This window comes from Siniperca chuatsi, linkage group LG23, assembly GCF_020085105.1.
Source record: "Siniperca chuatsi isolate FFG_IHB_CAS linkage group LG23, ASM2008510v1, whole genome shotgun sequence".
NCBI lineage: Eukaryota > Metazoa > Chordata > Actinopteri > Centrarchiformes > Sinipercidae > Siniperca > Siniperca chuatsi.
Window position 1 is genome coordinate 2211587 of NC_058064.1, and position 23414 is coordinate 2235000.

A 23414-nucleotide genomic window follows, 5' to 3' on the forward strand; every position below is an offset into this window, starting at 1 on the left:
TAAATACATTTACTCAAGTTCTGTAGTACTGTACTGAAGTATAATTTTTAGGTACCTTACTTGAGTATTTCCATGTTATGCCACTTTTTACTTCTGCTGCACTACGTTTTACTTCACAACATCTATTTAAAAAACTTTATTTACTTTTCCAATTCAGATTAATAATAGAGCTCAACAGTGCCCCACTTTTTTTAACGGCTCCAGTTCCAGAAGTGAATTTCCCATTCATTCACTCCACTGACGTTTCAGAAAATCCTTATATAAAGAGTTTTAAGCCTGGAAAATGGAAAAAAAAGGCAAAAGGTATAAGGCTACATAATTATTTTAAAAGTGAAGGAACTACGGATCCCATAAACCATTGCAAATGATACCTTTCCAACAACTTCCAATCTTCCAATCCAATCCTCTTGAATTTACTTACTTTGTCGTTAATATAGTGTTGTAAAAAAAAACAGGAAAATCATGGCTGCTCTGTGGTAAACGTAACGTAAACGAACGTCGAGTTCGGTGGTAGCAGTAACTCAGTAGCTAAACCTGTTATAAAAGTGTGTAAATTATTATTATTATTTTTTTTAAAGCTAGCCATTAGCGGGTTTCCCGTTCACGAGTGCGGTAAACATTTCCATGGTAACAGCTAGCTCCACCAACCAGAGACGTCGCTGTAACACTTTAAGATTGTGGGTATTGTAGTGCTTCTCCACGCGATCACGAATAAAACGTGTTTTTCTTAAAACAAAGATGATTTCACACAGACTCTCATAGCTCGTGGCGAGCCACCTTGGATGGTTACGACATTATGCCTAATAATCAAAGTCCTCTATTCGGAATATTAATGGCATTTTCAGTGTTGAGCTCTATAGCCTACAAAATATAATCAACAAATAAATTATATGATGTATTATTATTATAGGTTGAGTTAAAATCAAACTTTATTAATCCGTAATAAAGATAAATAAAATTAGATCCACTTTTATTTTATTTTTTTACCACATTAAAGTGATGAACACATTAATGCATCAATAATAATAATAATCCAATATACATTATTCTATAATGGGCAGTTCTGCATAATGATAACTTTTACTTTAAGTATATTTTGATGCTTTTTGTACTTTTACTTGTAAAGTATATCTACATTGTGGTATTACTACTTTTACCTAAGTTAAAGATCTGAATACTTGCTTGATTTGAACGACACAAGACAAATATAAATGGGCTACTGTGTATAAATATTCAAAATAATTTAAAGTAATGTAAAAATAGACAAATATGACAAAATATAATAAAAATAAAACTTTTAAACAACTTCATGTTGTACAAATTGAACAAGGAAATGCCAGCTACCATCTTTGTTTTGTATTACAAGTTGAAAGAAATCTGCTAATTTAGTTTTTCACTGTAGTTGATGTTCCCACAGTCCAGATATCGTCACTTTCACCTTTATGTTTCTACCAGACAATCATATCAGTATTAAACCGTGACTTGATCGTGTTATACACAGATGTATGTTAGCATTAGGTGTAGAGAATGTGGATAAAATCATTTGTATTGGTATATGTAATTTTATATTTTGATAAATATCACTATATAGTAAATTTATCTCCAAGTCTAATTGAGAAATCGTGTATTGGATAAAATAACCAGATATGTTCGGCATAAATAAATTTAAATAAAATACTTCTAAAAAACAATACGATAATGTCATATTTCCCAATTCTAGATGCCATCTTGTGTATTTGTATTACAGCTCGACCGATTCATTCGCTGCCGCCCGATTTTAGCTAATCACATATTTACCTGCGTATATACAGTATATTTCAACCGATAACAATAAATTGCAAAAAATATATATTAAATTTTTGTAACAAGGACTTGCTCACACAACACTACTTTGTTTAACATGTATAGCTGAGTATACTTTTACTGAGTATAATTTATTATACTGTAGTTCTGGTAAAAGTTTTATAGGCAATTTGTATATTAAAGATTTGTTTTTCTTATATCAAATTTAGTATATATTAGTCGTGTTTGTGTTGTTTATAGTTGTTCTTGACACTAACTTCCAGTGAAGTGTACTTTTCAAGTTATAAAAATCATATATTTGCTGTTAGTGTTTCTTTTTCCTCAGTACATTTCTTGCCATATAAAAAAAATATTATGTTGTGTGTTATTTTAAAAACAAACATGGAGTCCAGTCCTCCCAGCAGGTCTTCATCTTTATTGTTGCTCAGTAGTCGTCCATACAAAGGGGGGGTGGAGGAGAGCAGTGGAGCCCGACAGGACAAACACCAGGAACGTCATGCTACCAAAGTATTAAATTTGTACAAAAATACTTTACAACATCCCTGTTCCTTTAAAGAAAAATACAGTTTGGTTGGTTGGTGAAGCTACATGGAAACTAATCTGACCCACTATTTCAAATGGCAGTGCAATGCGTGTGTGTGTGTGTGTGTGTGTGTGAGTGAGTGAGTGAGTGAGTGTGTGAGTGTGTGTGTGGGCGGACATCTTGCTGAGCTGAATCACTAGAGTGCAAATCCCTGCAATGTTATACACTCACACACACACAAACTCTCACACACAGTTAATACATGCGCACAAACACAGTGTGTATGGCTTTAGATCTCACTCGTCAAACCCTCCTGAAGCCACGCCCCTCAGCTCTGTGGCTTTTTCCCCATTGGTGGAACATTTTGTCTCGGCTGAGCGTTAAAATGCGCTAAAACAGCGCTAATGGCTCCGTTTCTGGTTACCACTACCAACAGGAATTTGAGCTTTTGTGTTTGTGTAATGTTAGCCATAAAATGGTGAAGGCTAACCATGTGCTAACTGAATACTAGCTGTGTGCTAACTGAATACTAGTAGAAAGCCCGTGTTATCTGTGAGCTAAACCGAATGTTAGCTCTGTCTTAGCCGTGTTCCAGGTCTGTGCTAACCACATACTAGCCATGTAAGCCTTGTTTTAGCTGCGTGTTATAGCTATGTTTACCGTGTGTTAGCCTTGCACTAACAATATACCATTTTGGTTAGCCAGGTGTTAACCCTATGCTAACACCTAGATGCTAGCCCTGAGTTAGCTGTGTGCTAACCAAATATTGGCTTGTGTAAGCCTTGTTATAGGTGTGTGCTAACCATATACTACCTGTGTTTGCCAGGTGTCAGCTCTGTCCTAACCATGTGCTAACACATAGCTCTGTTAGCCCTATGTTAGCCTTGTGCTAGGTGTGTGCTAACCATACACTGGCTGTGTTAACCAGGCGTTGACCCTGGGCTAGCCATTTGCTAACATCTAGATATGTTGGCTAGATGGCAGCCTTTTGTTAGCTGTGTTCTAACCATATATTAGCTGTTTTAGCCATGTGCTAACCGAACACTTACCAGATGGTAAACACGTTTTCTAGATGGTAACCATAGCTAGCATTAGCCTTGTGCTGTGTGTGTGTTAACCCTATGGTAGCCACATGTTAGGCTTATGCTAACCCTGTGCTTGGTGTCTGCTAGCCACATGCTAGCACTGTACTTCAGATTCAAAACATCACAGTTAAAAAAAGTTTGGGACGGAGTCGAACAGCCAATCACAACGATCCACGGTCACAGCCAATCACAGCTCTCCAGTCCAAAGCACAGGAACTTTAGCAGAGAGCTATTGATTGTTAAACTCGGGGAGGGTTTCTACTGGTGGTTGGTGCTGAGGGAGGGTTCTGATTGGCCAGTTTAAATAGTGAGTTCAGACTGAGATGAGCAGCAGGAAGATGCTGACATCACTCCAAAATAAACACACACACACACACGAGTGCACACGCACACGCACACGCACACACACACAGGTATTTACTGTCACAGGTTGCCTGTTTTATCAGGATTTTTTTTCTCGTGTAACATCGTTGTTTTCGTGGTTATGAGGTGAAGGTTTTCGGGGTTTCGATGTGAACAGCGACGGGACTGAAACCATTTTTTAATCTATTTTACATATTTTCAGGTTCAGTCGCCATGGAAACAAACAAACAAACAAACAAACAAACTGACAACAGTCAATCAAAAAACACACCGATCGATTAGCATAATAGGTCACTGTTACTGGGGGCAGGGAAGTCGGGGTGGGGGCATGCTTGGCTTCTTCCTGGGAGCTGATTGGTCAGTTTGTGTGTCGGGGAGAACCAATCACAGACAGGCAGGGAAGGTTGCTATTTTTCTGATTGGTTCCAGCCAATCAGCTGAATCTCTCAGCTGTCCGTCTGTCGTCCTGGCTGTCTATTGGTCGAGGGAAGAAGTGTGTGTGTGTGTGTGTGTTGGGGGGCAAAGCCAAGACTAGGAATTGAGGTGGGAGGGGCTTTACTGGCCTTGTGTTTAACACACACACACATAACATACAAACACACAGACACACGCACATACATACACACAGTGTGGCCAGTCCAACAGGTGTAAACAGTAGAAAAAGATTCTTATTGAACTGCTCAGTGTCATCATCATCATCATCATCATCATGATTATTATTACTCTTCCAGTCTGCAGCTTGTTCATGGCACAGAACTAAAATCTTAACAGTAAACCCTCTGTCTTTCCGTCCGTTTCATTAGGGATGCTCCGATCGTCTGATAATTATTGGAAATTATTCGATTGGTTTCTTAAAATTGATTGATAATAAAAAAAAAAAACTCGCACGGTGTTTTCGTCGCCAAGTCCATCGTGGCTGCTTGTTTTCCACCACTAGTGCCGGGTATCGTTTCACATTTGTCGATACTGATGCCAAAAACAACACTTACTTTGAGAAATATTAACATCTTTTCTACCAAATTCCAGTTTAAATTTGCCAAAATTTTGTTGAGAAAACAATCTCATCACAAGGTCCATTTAGTAGTTTTCGATCATATCACATGATCTTCCTTAGCAGACGGAGTCTGCCGAGTTGTCTTGTAACTGTAGATGTAATTGAAAGACTTTTCGTTCAGGCTGACTTAAAATTCGAGGCTAAGAGTTTATTCTTCGAAACAGCAGTTTAGAAAGCAAATTATTTTGTAGCTCCAGAACAGCTACTAAAGGGACCTTGTGGGACCAGATTGTTAAACTGTTTTCAACTTTGAACCTCAGCGGTTTTGATTTAAATTAGGAATTATTTGACCAAAGACGAAGCAAGCCAGATTATAAATTTGACGACGCAGTCAGTGCTATCTCTTGGGGCTCGACGGTTTTCGATACTCTGTGCTACATACATATTTTGGTTGGCAACAAAACAGCACAGAGGTTTGATACCCAGCCCTTGTATCCACCACACATACTCGGATAAACCTCTCTGAACTCCACCACCTAATCAAACAGTTCTGTTCGTCTAATCTAAACCTTAGCCGTGCTGCCTTTGGGGACCTTTATTGGTCACATAGTTTAGTTTGTCCAAGTAACTCTACAGGAAATTTTGTGAGGATAAAGGATCTTAATCTTTGGGGTTTTCTTCCTGTTGGTGATCTGAAGATCTGCAGCTTCGGGGCATTAAACAGTGACATCCGGGCATTTGCAGAAACTGCAGCAGCCATTCACGACCGGGAACCAAAGCGCCGCAACTACTCGCTAATTTTATTGTTTCAATCCAACGCACGTGTAAGAAAACTCTACAAAAGGCTGGGTGTTAACAGTTGCAGTGTTTTGTGTAACTCGAGCATCATATGGCTAGCGCCAAAACTTTCAGAACCGTGAAAACAACAAAATGCTTTCTTAAGCACAAAGCAGTTGTCATTTGACGCGAGCTCCTACGAACGTATTGGTATCGTCCACCCATTACTAACACGAACTCCAGGCATTGCTCTTGACCACGCTAGGACCCCAAATGCAGCGTCTTTGGTGCTAGTCTTAGCATGCTACGAGCTAATGGAGAATTATGGAGTTCTTTTCTAATGGACTTTTGGAGTTCTTTCATATTTTGGATGTCTCAGAGTTTCGTAAATCTGTAGGATTACCCAGCATGTCAGGGTCAAATTCGAGCATCTGCATCTTGTTGTGGTCTTAAGGATCCCATCCTTCTAGATTCTTATTCTAACCGGAACTACACCAAATCCACACCTAACCCCAACCATGTCTGATTTTAAACTTAAACAACCATTTTCAACTTTACCATCTCGAGACTTGCACTTAACCATAACCATCTTTAATCTTATGCCAACCTTCTGGGCCAATAAGGGTACTTCTACCCATAACCCTGGTGGGATCCATACCCCTTTTCCCTTCTTGCTGCGCAGCTTCTCACACAATTTGGCAACCGCGAGACAGGAGACAAATCAAGTGTAGGGCAGCGTTAAAGCAATAGTATGCTTCAAACAAAGTGCTTGTCAGATTGTCGGACAGTGTCTGAAACTTCCTTCCCAACACCTTTCTGACATCAAGTGCGACCATTTGTAACAGTTATAGTATTTCAAGCATACCCCAGACTTCACTGTCGAAATGGACTGGACTGATGAACTGGAACTCTCAAGCTCCTTTGTGATCATTCAGACGTACAGGGGATGAGGAGTTGCCTCTTGTAACTGTTGAAGCAAGTGGCAGCATAATATACTAATATTTTGGACTTTAAGTGGTGGGTTTTAACAGGGTTTCTTATTCAGCAGGCTTTCTTTAAAATGTTTAAAAACAGAAACCAGTCAGTAATCAGTACTGGTTTGGATGATCTCAATGACATCAGCCCTAGACTCAGCCTAATCGGAGCATCCCTAGTCTCCTTGGCAACCTGTCTGTCCTTCATCAGGTTCTAGATTCTGGAGTCCCATCAGTCTTTGTGCTGCGGTGGTTCTTGGCCAGTACAACCAGAAGCCACAGTTATGGTTCTAGTAAGACCAGATGGACCAGGAGCCAGAGTTCTGGACTTGTAGAAGCAGTGGTCATGGCTCTGGTTTAGTACCCATGATTCTGTGACCACTAAGATCAAGAACAAGAATCTTGGACCAGTAAGACCACTGGCTGTGGCTCAGGCTTCAGTTTAACCAGTGTTCTGTCACCATTAAGACCGGAACCCATGTGTCTTGGACCAGTAAGACCGTTAGCTGTGGCTTCAGTAGGATCATGGTTCTGTAGCCACTAAGACCAGAGCCCATGTGTCTTGAGCCAGTAAGACAACTGGCTATGGCTCTGGCTTCAGTGGATTCAGTAGCCATGATTCTCAAACCACTAAGACCAGAACCCACATGTCTTGAACCACTGGCCATGGCTCTGGCTTCAGTAGGAGCAGAAGCCCTAGTTCTAAGCTTGTTGAACCAGTAATCATTAATCTTAGACCAGTAAAACCACTGGCTGTGGCTCTGGTTTCAGTAGAATCAGTAACCATGGCTCCGGGCTAGTAGAACCAGTACCCATTAATCTTGGACCAGTTAGACCAGTAGCTCCAGTGATTCCAGTAAGATCAGTAGTCATAGTTCTGGTTCCAGTGACACCAGTAGGACCAGTATGCAGAACTGGTTCAGGTGAAAGGTGAGGAGTTGCTCCAGTCCATCAGTGTGCTTTCAGGCTGCTTTAGCAGTTCAAAGGTCAAACTTTAGTGGTCAAGGGTCAAAGTTTATCCAGAGGGTGTGTAGCACCATGGGGGGTCCATTCTGAACCAGTTGGATGGGTCTAAACCAGTTTAATTCAACTTTGTTGTATTGTTCTTGTTGACCTCTCAAGTCCAATCTGGTCAGAACCGGTTTAATCCAGTTTCATCCAGTTTTTGTCTGCTATAAGGATTTATTATCCACCTGCCCCACCCCAAGCCCCGCCCCCAGCCCGTCTCCCGGTTTGCTCCACTTGATCGGACCACCATCCTCTCCCTGTCCAATGGAGAGCTCCGACGGTCCCAGCTCGCTGCCGATTGGCTGAGGGGAGTGGCTGCTGTTGTTGGTTCCGTCAGTGTGATTGGCCAGCAGGGAGGAGGAGGTGGGGTTTCGGCTGATGACAAGCTCCAGGTGGTTTGGAGACTCTGCGATCAGCGGAACGACGAGGCAGCAGTCAAAGTCCCTGGTCCGCACATGGTTAATCTGGAAGACATAAAACGCATATTAAGTTTAATGTGGAGGGAGACCAACATCCTCTGTTGTTGAGGGATTTAGGGAGTGTGCCCAAGAGGTGTGTTTTTAAAGGGGCTAGTGTCTTTTTTATTAGCCATGCTAGCGGCGTGACTGTAGATGCCAGCTGCTCAGTCAGTCCACCACTACCGGATGGACTGTAATAACTTTAGCGATCCCTTTTTGTCTAGCAGCATCATCAGATCGAAATGTGTCCCATACTTCACAACTAATTACATTCCCATCAGCCTCAGCTGTACTTTGTGTTTACTGCTAATTAGCAAGTAAATTATGGCATATGCATCTGCGCATGGAGATGCAGCAGCTCGTAGCTCCTTCACACTTGCTACATTTTTGTTTTAAATTGTTATTTTTTCGGCTAATCCAAAATTGTTCAAATCGACTGGAGGAGATTTTCACTATGGCTGCGCATGTAGATGCTGCGGCCCGTAGGTTAGCTCCTTTTATTCTCCGCTACATTTCTGTTTTTATCTGTTATCTTTTTTTTTTTTTTTTTACGGGCTTTATTGCTGAAACACGAGTTACCTATTCATCGGAAAAGGAAGCCAGGGTTTGGATTAAAGCGCAGCGGATCTTGAGACGATCCACCCGGCCAGATCAAGCACTCAAAGCGGATGGACACTGTATCCAGATGTCGAACATTTTATGTGAAGATAATAATCATATTATTATCTTCACTGTCTTGTTGCTGCTGTCTTGCATTCCCCCAGACTCAAATTCAAAAAATGCACTGAATTATTTCCTGGGTGTACGTATATAACTGTAGGATATATATATTGTATGTGTGTAGCATGAAGGGACTAACTTAATTTCATTGTACAGCCTTGTGTTGTATAATGATAAACAAATTACCTTGTACCTTGTACACTACCATGCTCACATTCTAAACTAAGATGGTGAACATTATACCTGCTTAACATCACCATGGTAGCATTATCATTGTGAACATTTTAGCATTTACCGCAAAGCACCGCAGTGGCTGAGTACATCCTCACAGAGGTGCCAGCGTGGCTGTAGATACTCGTGTTTTTGTACCTGTAGTATTCGGTCGTAGGCTCGGAGGCCGCCACGCTCTGCCGGGCCTCCCGGTCGGATGTTGCTAACGTAGACGCCGCGGTCCAACAAACCGTCAGAAACACTGAAACCAAAATCCTCCAGATCTGAGGCCTTCTCTAGAGTCAGCTACAAACACAGACACACACTCTGTTAGGATCACAAGTACGTTAATGTCCAGTCACTTTGAAGAGTGGTGTCAAAGGTCACCTTGTGGAGTTCCACAGGGTTCTGGTTTAGGATCTCATTGACTTCCTGCCTCATCTTCCTCATGGCAAAGGCTCGGCGCTGGGGGTCAGACGGCAAGGTGTTGGACCGAGCTGTCACCTGAGGAAAGGCGCAGGAATAATTAAACTAAAAAACGTTAAAAGGTACAAACACTCACTTTTGAGATGTGACGTAACAGAACACAGGTAGTCAAGTGTTGACAGTCACTTGTTAGGTCAGGTAACAGTCAAAGTGTTGGGTCAGAGGTCAGAGGTCACAGGTCAGCCCTGGTTACCTGTGGTCTGGAGTTGCTTCGTTCCTGGAAGCTCGCCTGGCGGCCCAGCGTGCTGCGCAGGGGGGTGGGGTCATGGTTCAGACTGAGGCTGGAGCCTGACATGATGGTTGCCTGGAGACAGCCAATCAAAAACATCCAATCACAGTCAAAAACAGCCAGTTGGATGTAATCAAAAACATTAAGGTCAGATGCATCCTGGGAGTCTGACCTTTGACCCCAGCTGCCATCATCGCACCAGGACAGGACAGGTCTCTACTAACAGATTCTATTGTTTCTTCTTCTGATGATTTTTTTTGCTGTTTCTGACTTTCTATTTCTAGGATCTACCGTTGTTTCCGAGGACAGGATCTACTGACAGGATCTACTCTTGTACTCACTGATGGGATCTATTGTTACTTCTGTTGACCAGATCCCCCCTACATGATCTTTTGATAGTTACTGGTACTGCAGTGATCTACCGTTGTTTCTATGGAGAGGATCGACAGATAGAGTCTACTGCTTTTTTGTAAAGACCACTCTACTGAATCTACTCACTCATTTCCACTGAGAGGATCTACTGTTGTTTCTAGAGACAACAGTAGATCTGCTTCTACTTACAGAACATACTAAATCTAATGCTGTTTAATGACAGGATCTACTGACTTGTTCCAGCGTTGTTTCTAATAGCAGAATCTACTGACATGATCTACTGTTGTTTGTTTTGACAGAATCTACTACTGTAAGGATCAATGACTGTCTCTGTTGACAGATTTGCTGACGGGATCTACTGAGAGGATCTACTGTTGTTTTGCTCGAGAGGATCTACTACTGTTGGTATTGACAGATTTACTGAAAATATCTACTGACATGATCTATTGTTGTTTCTATTGACAGATTTACCTACGGGATCTACTGAAAGGATCTACTGTTGTTTTGAGTGAGAGGATTGACTACTGTTTCTATCGACCAACTTACTGACAGGATCTACTGTGAGTAATTAGCAGAATCTACTGACATGATCTACTGAAAGGATCTACTGACTAGACTGAGTGTTGTTCAGGATCTACTACTGTTTCTATTGACACATTTAGTGAAATGATCTACTGATAAGAGCTACTCTTTGTTTGATTGAGAGGATCTACTGTTGTTTCAACTAGTAGGATCAACTGACCTGATGTACTGTTCTTCCTAACGAGGGGATCAACTAACAGAATCTATTGTTTCAGTACAATAATCTACTCTTGAATCAGGAATCTACTCTTTCTATGTCATGACCGTCCTCTCACATCACTCAACAGATGCCCACTTCTCAGCCAATCAGAATCAAGGACTCATCAGACGCATGCATGACTTGACAGATCTGCTTTATGACTGGCAAAAACAAACTACCCATCAGGCCTTGCACAAGCTCTCCCAGCATGCCTTGCTCAAACCGCCATGCCCGTTGCAACATGACTCTGCCACGTGATTGGTCAGAAGCTGGGTGATGTCACTAAAATGTCACAAACGACGTCACCATGGTCTGCAGCTTGCTGCTGGGGTGCGGTTAGAGTCACATTCAAAAACAGCTAACATGTCTGATGTTTCACAACGCTAAAAGTCCAGTTACAGAGCGGAGAGTTAGTGGCGGAGAGGAAGGAGGATACCAGACTGAGGAGGTGCGTCTCCTTCCCAGACTCCTGGAAGAGAAGCAGTCATTTCCCTTTTCAGCTTAATTACTCCATTTTACGGCTGCATTTCCAACAAACATGTAGCTCTTTCAGCATGAGAAGAATGTAAACTATTGCTGCTAGTTCCACTAAACTACCACTTACTGTAAGGCGATAACTCACTGTCATCATTTACCAATTTTCAAAGGAATCGTGACGTAATATTTACCAATAATCGGCAAAATCAATGAAATTTGTTATTGACTTGATTGTGTGTCACAGGTCAATCTGATTGAACACAAGAAGCAAGCGACTGCGAATATGTCGCGCCGCGTTCCTCGCAGAAACAAACATTTAGTGTGACCACAGCTACGGTGTGTTTGAGGATAGGCTTAAAATACTTTTTTTTTTTTAAAGCGACTGCCCTGATATCGCTATCAGAGAAATATCTTTATTTATTGTGAAACTGATTTAAACTATTTTGTTTACTCATTCTTTGATTTTTGATTTCTTGTATGGCTGCTTGTATTTAGACGAAATTTGACGTTTAAGAAACTTTTTTTTGTTTTCGTAGAAAAACAAAATGTTTATGTTTCTCAAAATAAGGTATAGAAAAAAGTTTTGTTCTGGTATCGAAACTCAGGTATCGTATCGGTACTAGTATCAAAGAATTTATAATTCTACCCATCCCTAAAACTACTACTCCTAAATACTACTATCGTCAATAATTCTGCTACTGCACGTCTAATAACACTAACAGTACTACTCACCTCCAGCTCTCTGAGGATGCCGCTCTGGCCGCAGGTCTCCAGATCCTCCAGAGCCTGAGACCAGAAGTTCTCCTCCTGGTCCGGTTCTGTCCCATCATGCCCCACAGTGAACCTGGGGGAGAGGTCAAAGGTCAGCCAATCAGAGAGAAGAACATCCTGATGGATTCACACACACACACACACACACACACACAGAGGAAGGCTGGTGACGAACAGGTCATGCTGGTGAGAGTTGTGTTTTAATTCGACAGGTGAGGGACGTGTGAAGTGACAACATACACATCCACAGGTGTATGTGTCAGTGAGGCAGGGGTCAAAGGTCACCAGGTGAGGTCAGAGGGGTGACAGAGGACTGTGTGTGTGGGGGGTTAAAGGTCAAAGGTCAGTGTGGTACCTGCTGTCAGTAATTAGACCGCTGGGCAGATTACAGGCTCTGCAGATAGAGACACACTGCTGTTACTGCTGTTAGCTCGCTGCTAGCAGCTCCCACTGATTTGAATAAGGAGCGCTAACACGCTAACGTTGGGGGAAATTATGAAGTGTAGAAATTAGAACAGTTATTTCCCAAGAAATCAAACAAATTTATAATTATTTTTTGTTTTTTGTTAAGTGCGGCTACTCTTATAATTCCACAGAGGTATCAGTTTGTTGAGAGAGCATTATTAGAGCAGTATTAATTAATCTGAAATATGGTATCCATGATTTCACTTATTTCAGGTATTGATGCAAAACTGGGCAGGAAACAAACACATGGGTGTGGCTGGCGGCTCCCTCCTCACACAAACTCGATGTAACCTCATTAGAATAATTTGCTTGACTAAAAAAACATTACATTTTCCAAAAATCCTAAATAACGAACCTTTAGTTTTCCAAGTACTGCTGCTTCTGTCCTTCCATATTTCTGTTGATAAAGTTAAATTCAGCTTTCCTTCTAGATTCCTCTTCCACAATCTAATAAATCGGACCTGGTATATGTACTATCTGATTATATCGGATCAATCCTTTACCTGCCCAGATTTTATTAAGTGTTTAAAATCCCTGTCCGCTGCAGTCTCTCTCAGAAATATCACATCCTTTTGAATATTGGTTGATGTTGTAACTGTTACCCCGGCCATTGTTGTATTCTTTATACACCATGTTTTCAGTTTTTCTAATGTCTTCGGTTCACTGTTAATTCTCTCCCTCTTTGTCTCTCTCACCCTCCAAGAGGTGGGCGGTCCCAGTCGTCGTCACTCAGACCCAGATCTGACAGCGGATTGGCTCTCTGGCGAGTGGAGGACGACAATTGGCTGTTGGTTGTCTTGGCGTTGCGCCACTCGTGGAAACTGTACGGCGACGACTGAAATGGCGGAGCTACACGCAGACACACACACACACACACAGAAATATTTTATTACTACGGTCATTAGCAGCAGTCTTGACTTAAAACTTGCAGGTGAAGATCAAAAGGTCAGAGGTCAGTTTCCTACCTGTGGTGGTGAAGCTGCTGTCCATGTTGGATCCATCCCAGGACTCCACAGCGCTGTCGACTGACGGCAGCGTGCTGAACGCTCTCTGGCTTGACAGAGGTGCGACCATGACAACAGGCTCCTCCTCCCCGTCCTGGTTCTCCTGGCCAAGCCCCGCCCCCGGCCCCAGGCCTGGACCAATCACACAAGACTTCGGGCTCGACACTGAAGGGAGATAAAGCGTTCTTATTACTTAACCGAAAATCAAAGGGAATCCCATTTTATTCTTGACTTGTTTGTTTGTCTAAAGTTTAAACCGCCACAACAAACTGCTTTTTTCAAGGTTAAGAAATAACTTTCAAGCTCAATAAAGATTTAATATTCGTTAAACTATATATATATTTTCAGATGTGTGTCATCGCTGTAAAAAAAAAAAGATGGGTTCAGGCAGAGAGACAGACGTGCACGTTGCCAAAACAAACCAGAATGAGATAAAAACCTTTCGCTGTATGAAGAACAGTATACAGACTCGTATTACATCCATGGAGTTTGTCCATTCACGTCTTTAGAGACAAGATGGTGGAACAAGTTACCAAAGACATACCTGTTACGGGAGGTATGTCCTCTGTCTTATATGAAAATAATAAATCATTTCTATGCACATACACTCAGTAGGCAGTTTATTAGGTACAGCTAGCTAAAACTAACACAGTCTAACACAACAGTTCTGCAATACATCCTCCTCCATGAAGGTTATAAAGTTCAGTTTTTGCTGAAACTGTTTCAGACGCGTTGATTTAACTTTCTGATCATTTTGCAGGCTGCAGTTTGTGCGGCTGCTGAACTGCATTACACTGACAGGTGTTTCTATTATTTTGTTCACCCCCATTTATATCAGTGAGGGTAGCCTAAACAACAGGAACGCCTCTCTGTATAATGCGGTACAGTCAGTGTTTGATTATGTTGATGTCTGTCGATGAGTGTGTGTATAAGTGTGTATACGTACGTTCTCCCTGCTTCTTGATCTTCAGCGTGACCGTCTCTCCTGCTTGTTGCAGCAGACTGATGGCTTCGCTCAGAGGTTTCCCCTTCAGACTGCTGCTGTTGATCGCCAGAATACGATCTCCTACATGGATCGCACCGGTCCTACAGTACACAACAACACACACACACACACACACACACAAATATACATACAGCCAGGGTTAGGGCATCCTGCAGCCAAAATTAAACCTGATAACGTTATAAAGAAAACAATAAAACATCAGTTAAAACAGCGTCTCAGAGCGTTAAGTAGAATTGCAACAGCGATATAGTATTTGCTTCTAATACATTAAAAATAGAAATGCATACATTTCAAATAAAAGCAAATAAAAAATGCAAGTAATTAAACAAATCTGAAAACATTTATAAAATAAAAACAAAATTAACAGGTCAAGTCAAATAGAAAATAAAAGTAAATCATAACATTACAGTATTATTTATAATCAGCAGCAGATGGCGACATTCTCCACCTGCCTCTGTTTATTTATTCCTGCAGTCATTGAAAAACCACACAGCTAACATTTTACAGAAAACAAGTTTATTTAAGTATAAAATATATCAGTGAGGAGTCTTGTTGTTGTTTTGATTTGTATTATATTCAATGTGTACAACAATGTAATATAAATAAGTTGTGATAAAATATTAAATATTCTAATCTAAAAGTATTTATAAGCTAAAATATAAGATATATATATATATATATATATATATATATATATATATATATATATATATATGAGAAAAATGAAAGACTGAAAATAAGTTTAAAAAAATAAAATAAAACACCTTGCAAAAAATAAAGAAAACAAAAATAAATCTAATATATTTCTGCATCGTAGAAAAGGTTTCAGTCGTAGTCGTCTGGACGCTGTTTTCAGAATCAAGACGTTTCGGCTCCCATCCGGAAGTCATTCTCAATTGTGAAGAAATGGGACGGGAACTAGAAATTTAAGCTACTCTGTGTTGCTTAAGCCCCGCCCTCAGGAAGGAGTCTACCTGAGTATCTGTTGATTAACCTGCCTAGTTTCACCTGAAACTGACCTAATTGTTTCCACGATGGCCCAGTGATCAGTAATCAGGCCTATTGTTTTCTGGCTGCACCTCCCTCATCACTGTTAAGTACCCGATTAGCATGTGATTGGCTTGACCAAGGTGTTAATACACTGTGGTAAACGGTTGGCAAGTTGAATCTCAGACCAAGGTCAGTTTCAGGTGAAACTAGGCTGGGTAAACAGCAGACACTCAGGTAGACTCCTTCCTGAGGGCGGGGCCTAAGCAACACAGAGTAGCTTAAATTTCTGAGTTCTCAGACCATTTTCACAATTGAGAATGACTTCCGGATGGGAGCCGAAACGTCTCGATTCTGAAAACAGCGTCCAGATGACCACGACTGAAACCTTTTCTACGATGGAACTCTCCTGGACGAATGAGGGACGACACCGTCTTGTTTTGGAGATATTTCTGAATTGTTTTGAGATCTGCTTCGCTTTTGTTACTGTTTGTAAAAGCAAGAGAATGAAGAAGTGAGTTCAACTCAGTTAAAAGCGAAGGAAAGAAGGTTGGGAACAAAACATAGAGAATCATTACATCATTTTGGTTTGACTGGTTGTCTATCGCTCCCTCTTTAAAAAGGAGGCACCTTAAAGTTACCTGTTTACTAGAGCAAGTTTGTAAAAGTTATTACGTAATTTATGTTGTTACAAACCTGTTAAAACATGAGTAACATCTGCGCCTGATATCAGAGGTTATTAAATGATTATAGAAACAATTTAAGAACATATACATTGAGTAATTTAACACTATGAGTAATATAATAATAATAATAATAATAATAATAATAATAATAATAATAATAATAGTGTGTATGTACCTCTCAGCCAGCCCTCCCTTGCTCAGTGAGGAGATGATGATGGGGTCGAAGGGCTCCTCTGTGCCTGAGATGGTGATTCCCAGCGGGCCTCCGTACCTCTGCAGCTCCACCGTGTAGATGATGCTGCCCGACACCTCTTGTTCATCTGAAACGTTCAATGAAGATTCATTCAACACGCAGCGGGTGAATGCTGAGTAACTGAGCGTGATGACGGCGTGATGGGAAGGACGGATTTACCAAAGTTTCCAGGGACACCAAATATGTCAGGCTGAATTATCAGTAAACATGTTTAAAATGATGCGTCTAGAATATTTCAATTTGATGGAAAGGTGCTTCCATAGAAATGCGTAAACAAAGACGAAAAGAAAATATATGGCCTGATTATTTTTCCAACCTTGAAGCTACCTTGAAAATGAAAGCAAAACCTGATGTTAATAAAGGACTGCAGGAGGTTCTAGTTGATAATGAAGAGGTCTTAAGGGTCCTTGATTAGTTTCTAGACGTCCTTGAAAACATTCTACAGGTCCTTAAGGAGGTCCTTGGGATGCCTGATGACGTTCAAGGCTTCACTGATAAGAGGGTCTGAAAGGTCCTTGAATGTATTCTAGGGATTTGATTAGTTCGTGTCTCTTCCATATGATGAAATGCAACTATTCACATAACATGTTTTTTTCAAATAGCCCTGGTTTTCCTGAGAAAGAAAAGGTGCAGAACATCTAAATCTGAAGCTAATAAAACGACTTTGGTTTAATTAGTGACCCCTAGAGGACGCAGCTTTCATTACAGCCCAAAATATACAACATACCAATGACTTCTTATTTATTTAAAAGGAGCAGTGTGGAGGATTTAGTGGCATCTAGCGGTGAAACTGCAGATTGCAACCATTTGAACACCGCTCGCCTCGCCCTCCCCTTCCAGGCGAAAGGCCTTATCTAGAGCCGGTGTTTGGTTTGTCCGTTCTGGGCTACTGTAGAAACATGGCGGTGCAACATGGCGGACTCCGTGGAAGGGGACCCGCTCCGACTGTAGATATAAACGGCTGATTCTAAGGTAACGAAAACACGATGATTCTTATTTTCAGGTGATTAAACACTAATGAAAACATACTTAAGGGCAGAATATTATATTTCTGCCAACAGCTCCTCCTAAACGTTGCACACTGGAGCTTTAACGGAAGCTTCGTTGGTCCGCGACCGTGATGTCATCGGGAAGGAGGTGCTAGGGGACCGACTTCAAGAATGTAAACAAACATGGCGTCCGAAGCGGTGTGTGTGATACCGATACAGAAAGAAAGAAACGACTGTGACCTTTCCTCTGTTTCACCAGCGCCAACAACATCCTTCCTCTTTCTCTTCCGCACGTTTACGGGTGAAGAGCGCTCTGTGCTCCTGTTGGTCAACGTCACAAGACGCGTCGTGGAATTTGTCGTACTCGGCGAGAGAAGGCAAAAGAAATTCGGGCACGCTCGTCTTTCTGTCGGGACGTCGTGAGTCGTCCACTATGATTCACTGCTACACGGGATAAAACCGCACCGACGGCCATTTTCATTCCCATCGGCTTGCGTCTATTATTGGGCTGATATCGTGAAGCGTGAACCCGGCATAAGACTTTCTACCTGAGTTGTCTTCGTCTTTTCGGATCTTCAGTTTGACGAGCTCCTCACACTGCTGGAGGATCTGAACAGCTTCCTCCATGGAGCAGTTCTCCACCCGGATGTTATCGATGGCCAGCAGCTTGTCTCCCAGCTCCAACGTTCCCGTCCTGAAATAAAACGCGACCACAGACGCGTTATTTAGCAGTTTAATCTCCCAGATATACTCGAATGTTCCCTTATTGTAAAGAAAACAGATGCTACCTGCTGGTTAGCCAACAGAAGCTTTAACTCACATTTTCTGCTTCACACTCCAAAACACATGACCTACAAAACACAACACACACACACACACACACACACTGGCCTGGACTGTGTAACCTAATTAACCAACCACCTACAAACAGCTGACCGAGCTTCAACACAGCTGACACGCTACTGTTTAAGTTTATTTTACCATCAGATACTGTAGTGTGTGTGTGTGTGTGTGTACCTGTGTGTGTGTGTGTGTGTGTGTGTGTGTGTGTGTGTGTGTGTGTACCTGTGTGCGACGCTGCCTTTCTTGATGTCAGAGATGATCAGAGGATCACTTGGTTTCCTGTTGGACGGAGCTGCAGACAGACAGACGGCTCAGAGATACATCTCTGCCATACTTGAAATAATTGTGCAATATCCTGTGTTAATACTCCGGTGCAATATTTAGTTTTTCCAATTTATTGATATTGATATTTATTCATACCTCTATTACTGCTGTGCAATATCCACCGTCTCATTATAATCTTAATAGGCTACATTTAACTCGACATGCACTATTACTTATTACTGGACATTGATCATTAACATCTCTGCAATACTTGAATAATTGTGCAATATTCTGTGTTAATACTCCTGTGCAATATTTAGTTTTCCTATGTTAGTTTTTCTTATTTATGGATATTGATATTATTCATACCTCCATTACTGCTGTGCAATATCTTAATAATCTCAATAAGCTACACTGAACTCGACAGTACATGCACCACTGCTTATTACTTATATTATTACATTGTATTATTATACCGTATTATCATCATCAACTGGTAAACCCACTTTGTACTTCACACTTATTTTATCTTATACTTATACCCACCTGGTACTTAATGTATTTTCTGACCTGTTTTATAGTGTATTATATTTTTTGCTAGTACTTTCTCCTGTGTGCACTGACGTAAAGGCGAGCTGCTGTAACAAAGAGTTTCCCTTCGGGGATCAATAAAGTCTTTCTGATTCTGAGATGATTTCACACAGAAAACGGTGAATAGTTTAGTTTGTTTACTCCGCTGCTACTCGGGATGTTGATTAAATGTTAAAAAGAAAAATGAATTCAAACCAGGTGATTTTGATTAAATTATTAATTAAAAAAAAAATGATAAAAAACTTTCATTCTCCAGATGTGTGCTCATGATGTAAGTTAAAATAATACAACTATAATTTCTGTCAAATTTGAAACCAAACTATATCTTTGGTGTATTTGTAATTATTTTATAATGTATTCACATATATTTATGAATGGAAATTCTTTCTTAACCATCCACTTGAATGCTTTGAATCAGATTTTCTTATGCCGCACCGTACAGATGGGGGGAAGACGCATCATTTCCTCTTCTACTTACAGCTGATGGTGATTCCCAGCTCCACGCCCGGCTTCTTTGGGAGCTTCACGTGAAACGTTCCCGAACTGGGGATGACCGACTCTGCGAGACACAAAGACAGACGGAGACGGTGAACAGCTATTTCACCTCGCTGTGAAACGCAAAGTTTGAAACGTAAGGTAGTTAAACATTTAAATGATGTGATAACTTCCTCTGGGTGTCGGCTGGCAGCTGCTTACAGTAGTCAGAGTGTGCTGAAGAAACAGTATCCTAAAATACTAATACCAGTGCTGGAATGTAACTAAGTACATTTACTCAATTTGAGGTACTTTACTCAACTTGTACTTTACTTTTCATGCCACTTTCTACTTTTACTCCGCCACGTCTCAGAGGGAAATATTGCACTTTTTACTTCACTACATTTATCTGACAGCTTTAGTTACTTTACAGATTAGGATTTTTGCACAAAACATATGAAGAGTTTATAAAATATGATGGCAGCTATTTTGATGTTTGTGTCGTTTTCCCTGTAAATCCCTTCCTGGCTGCAGCTCCTCAGATGTGCAGATCTGCTGCTTTTCCTCTGAACGACTGTAATAACTGTGATGTTTGTTAATAACGTCGAGCTTTGGACTGTCGGTCGGACACGACGACACGGTGAAGGCGTCGCTTTGGGCTCTGGGTCGTCGTGACGCCGTTTCTCACCGTTTTCACCAGTTTTCCAAACCGATCGATCGATGGATCGATGGAGAAAAGAATCAGCAGATGGATCCAGAATGAAAAGCATCATCAGCTGCAGTCCGATACAAACCGGTTCAACATGAGCTCCAGCTCCACCAGCTGCAGCAGCAACATCCTGCTTTACATTAATGCACGAGGAATAATAACCTGATGATAGAATATATAACAGCACAGCAGCCACAGGGACGCTGCACTGCTTTAATACTTTAAGGGCTTTTTCCTGATTTTTGCCTTTAACCCGAGTATTTTCACAGTGTGGTATTAGTACTTTTACTGTAGTAAAGGATCTGAGTACTTCCTCCACCTCTGACTAATACGCCGTTGTTTTGTTTGGAACCAGAGGTGGAATATAACTGATTTACTTTGTTTTGGTCTGTTTTTGCCGTAGCCAATCAGTAGCGAGAGGCGTATTTGTCCACCTTGTTGTCTCTTGTTCGGTATTTGCCATTGAAATTTGTAGCATATTTTTCATGAATACAGCTATAAAAATCCACCTACGAAGCTTTGATTTGCTCGGTTGTTTTTCCATCAATGAGCACAACACCAGATGTATTTTAATCACTGAACTGATGAGAGACATGTGCAGGTCTGTGACCAGGCTGGTGTCCATATACTTTTGGTCATATAGTGTACAATGCGAGTGCTGCTTATGTCAGTTGAGCTGTATCCTGCGATATCTGGTACAGCAACTCATTCACTGTGTCTGAGTCAGCAGCGACAACATGTTGTGTTGTTTTGTTCAGCTCAGGCGTAGGTGGTTATTTATACCAGCTGGATGACAAACGACAGTGAGACGCCAGAGAAGCAGACTTAAACACAGACTGGCCGTCAAGCAGCCAAAACAGGACAACGCAGACACCAGACTGTTGATTTGTCTCAAAAACTAAGACACAAAATATTTGTTGACGACCCTTTTTTCACAAGACTAAAACTAAATAAAAGTAACACTTTGAAAACGACTCTGACGAAACTTTGTGTTGAATAAAAACGAAGCGATAATGTGAACGTCGTTGTGCTGTTGTGATGAAGTTTCATTAAACAGATGCGTGGAATCGTACACGCTCCCGACTGGTCAAAACCGTTTCCTCCGCTGCTCAAATATATTTCTTCTTCAGCGGTTGATTTAGCTGTTGTACTGACGCGCAGCCTCTTGCATTCAGTAACGTCACTGTCTCTGCAGTAATGTCGGCTAACGTTACTGCTTCTTGGACGAACAAAAGTAACAGATTTATGAACTAAATTCATCTAAAATCCCGCTGAAAATTAGTTAAGAAGCAGCAACAAAACAGCTGGAACAAACTACGAAAACACGCACGCCGACATTTATTAAAAGCTAACATACGTAACTTTATCAAGTGCTGTAACGCTAACGTTACTTTCAGTCGGCTGTCGTGTTGGAACGAGTGACCATCGAAATCTTCCTCTAGATGTCTGATAAAGGAATATTAATGTGCTAATTTTATCCAGTGTGTCATCTGAAGATAAACCCAGACAACGAACAGTATTTTAGCGAGAGAATCAGCTTCTGAGCGATCAGGCGGCTCTGAAGTGGAGAGAGCAGGAAGCTGAGCAATAATGGCCGACAGGAGAGTGAGCGGCTCTGTTCGAGCGGCTGGATTTACCGAGGAGAGTCGGTGTGTTGCGTCACCGACGGCGACACGGAGTCCGCGCGGTGTCTTTTCCCCCCGAAGCACAAAATCAGGAGGCAAAATGAACAGAGGGGCTTCTGATGTGTGAATATTTCTTTACAGATAAATGGAAATAAACTGTGTGTGTGTGTGTGTGTGTGTGTGTGTGTGTGTGTGTGTGTGTGTGAGAGAGAGAGAGTGTACCGGCCACGTCGAACTCGATCTCCAGTGTGAGCTGGGCGGTGATGGACGAGTCTCTGAGCAGCTGATTGGTTTCCTCCAGAGTCGAGTCTTCGGTAGGAACTCCGTTTATTGACAAAATCCTGTCACCGATCTGCAGGATACCACACCTACACACACACACACACACACACACACACACACACACACAGAGGTTAGAGTTTGTAAATGTAATTTAGTTTTGCTTTCTATTTCTTCCTTTAGTGCTGCTTTAATATACTTTGTTCCATTTTATTGTTGTATTTTGTTCTAATTTAAATATTTAATTTAATTCCATTGTTTAATGGAAAAATGACAATAAAGCTGAACCATGAACCTTACGGGACGGATAGATTTAAAAAATAAAAAAAAGTATATTAAAATGAAAACAATAGTAAAATAGAGTTAAAACATACCCAGAAAATTAAATAGAATATAACAAAAATAAAATAAATAGAATAAAATACAAAATAAAAATTACTACAAAATAAATGAAATACAATTAAATTAATAAAAAAACCCACTAAACTATAATAAAAGAAATAAATTATATTGTTTGCTTTTAATATATTACTTTAATCTAAAACACACAGTCTGTCTTTAACTCCACATCATACGATCCACATCTGTTGTGTCACTATAAATGTATTATTTATTTATTTATTTTATTTTATTTATATTGCTTCCCTCTTTAAATATATTTTGATATTTAAACTGGTCTTTTCTTTTTTATTTTGTAAAGCTCTAAGCTGCATTTTATGTGTAAGAAAGACGCTATATACAGTAAATTAAGTGTATTATTATTATTATTATTATTATTATTAGTAGTATCATGTTTAGTATCATTACCTCTCAGCCGGGCTGTCGGGGTCGATGTAAGCGATGAGCGGCGGCGAGGAGAGCGTTTCCGTGGCGAAGACTCCTCCCTGCAGCTGCAGGCCGAACCCCATGATGCCGTCGCCTAGCAACGCCACCTCCGTGGTTTCCGTGTGAACGACCTGACCGGCGAGGCCCACGGTGCTGGACGCAAGAGACACTGACAGACAGACAGTTAATAAACATAGAGTTTTAAAAAAAACGAGACGTTATTTTATTTAATTTTATATTTTTTTGTTTTTACATGTTCAGGTCGCGCGTTGGGTTTAATTTTTAGTCTTTTGTTTTGTTTTCTTCTTTTTTGGACAAGCGTGTTTTATGTTGGTTTGGTTATAAAACCAAACTTAACGAAACGCCTCAGACAATTTGTTTTG

General features: G+C 40.9%; 1 protein-coding gene across 7 annotated transcripts in view; it reads right to left on the minus strand.

Annotated features, from left to right (window-relative positions):
• Positions 1-2198: 2198 nt before the first annotated feature.
• Positions 2199-23414, minus strand: part of grip1 (glutamate receptor interacting protein 1) — a 78462-nt gene continuing 57246 nt past the window's right edge. For 5 of the 7 annotated variants that reach the window (XM_044185407.1, XM_044185404.1, XM_044185406.1 and 2 more), the window contains 15 exons: positions 23014-23200; positions 22150-22295; positions 19598-19678; positions 18487-18556; positions 17970-18115; positions 16355-16499; positions 14447-14586; positions 13462-13665; positions 13192-13345; positions 12387-12425; positions 11993-12104; positions 9595-9705; positions 9303-9419; positions 9075-9221; positions 2199-7991 (listed from right to left, as the gene is read on the minus strand). In XM_044185407.1, coding sequence (XP_044041342.1) covers positions 7692-7991; positions 9075-9221; positions 9303-9419; positions 9595-9705; positions 11993-12104; positions 12387-12425; positions 13192-13345; positions 13462-13665; positions 14447-14586; positions 16355-16499; positions 17970-18115; positions 18487-18556; positions 19598-19678; positions 22150-22295; positions 23014-23200 — 2099 coding nt within the window. In that variant the 3' untranslated portion in view covers positions 2199-7691. The remainder of the gene's footprint in view (positions 7992-9074; positions 9222-9302; positions 9420-9594; positions 9706-11992; positions 12105-12386; positions 12426-13191; positions 13346-13461; positions 13666-14446; positions 14587-16354; positions 16500-17969; positions 18116-18486; positions 18557-19597; positions 19679-22149; positions 22296-23013; positions 23201-23414) is intronic. The other 2 variants (XM_044185408.1, XM_044185403.1) reach the window with 1 other exon arrangement.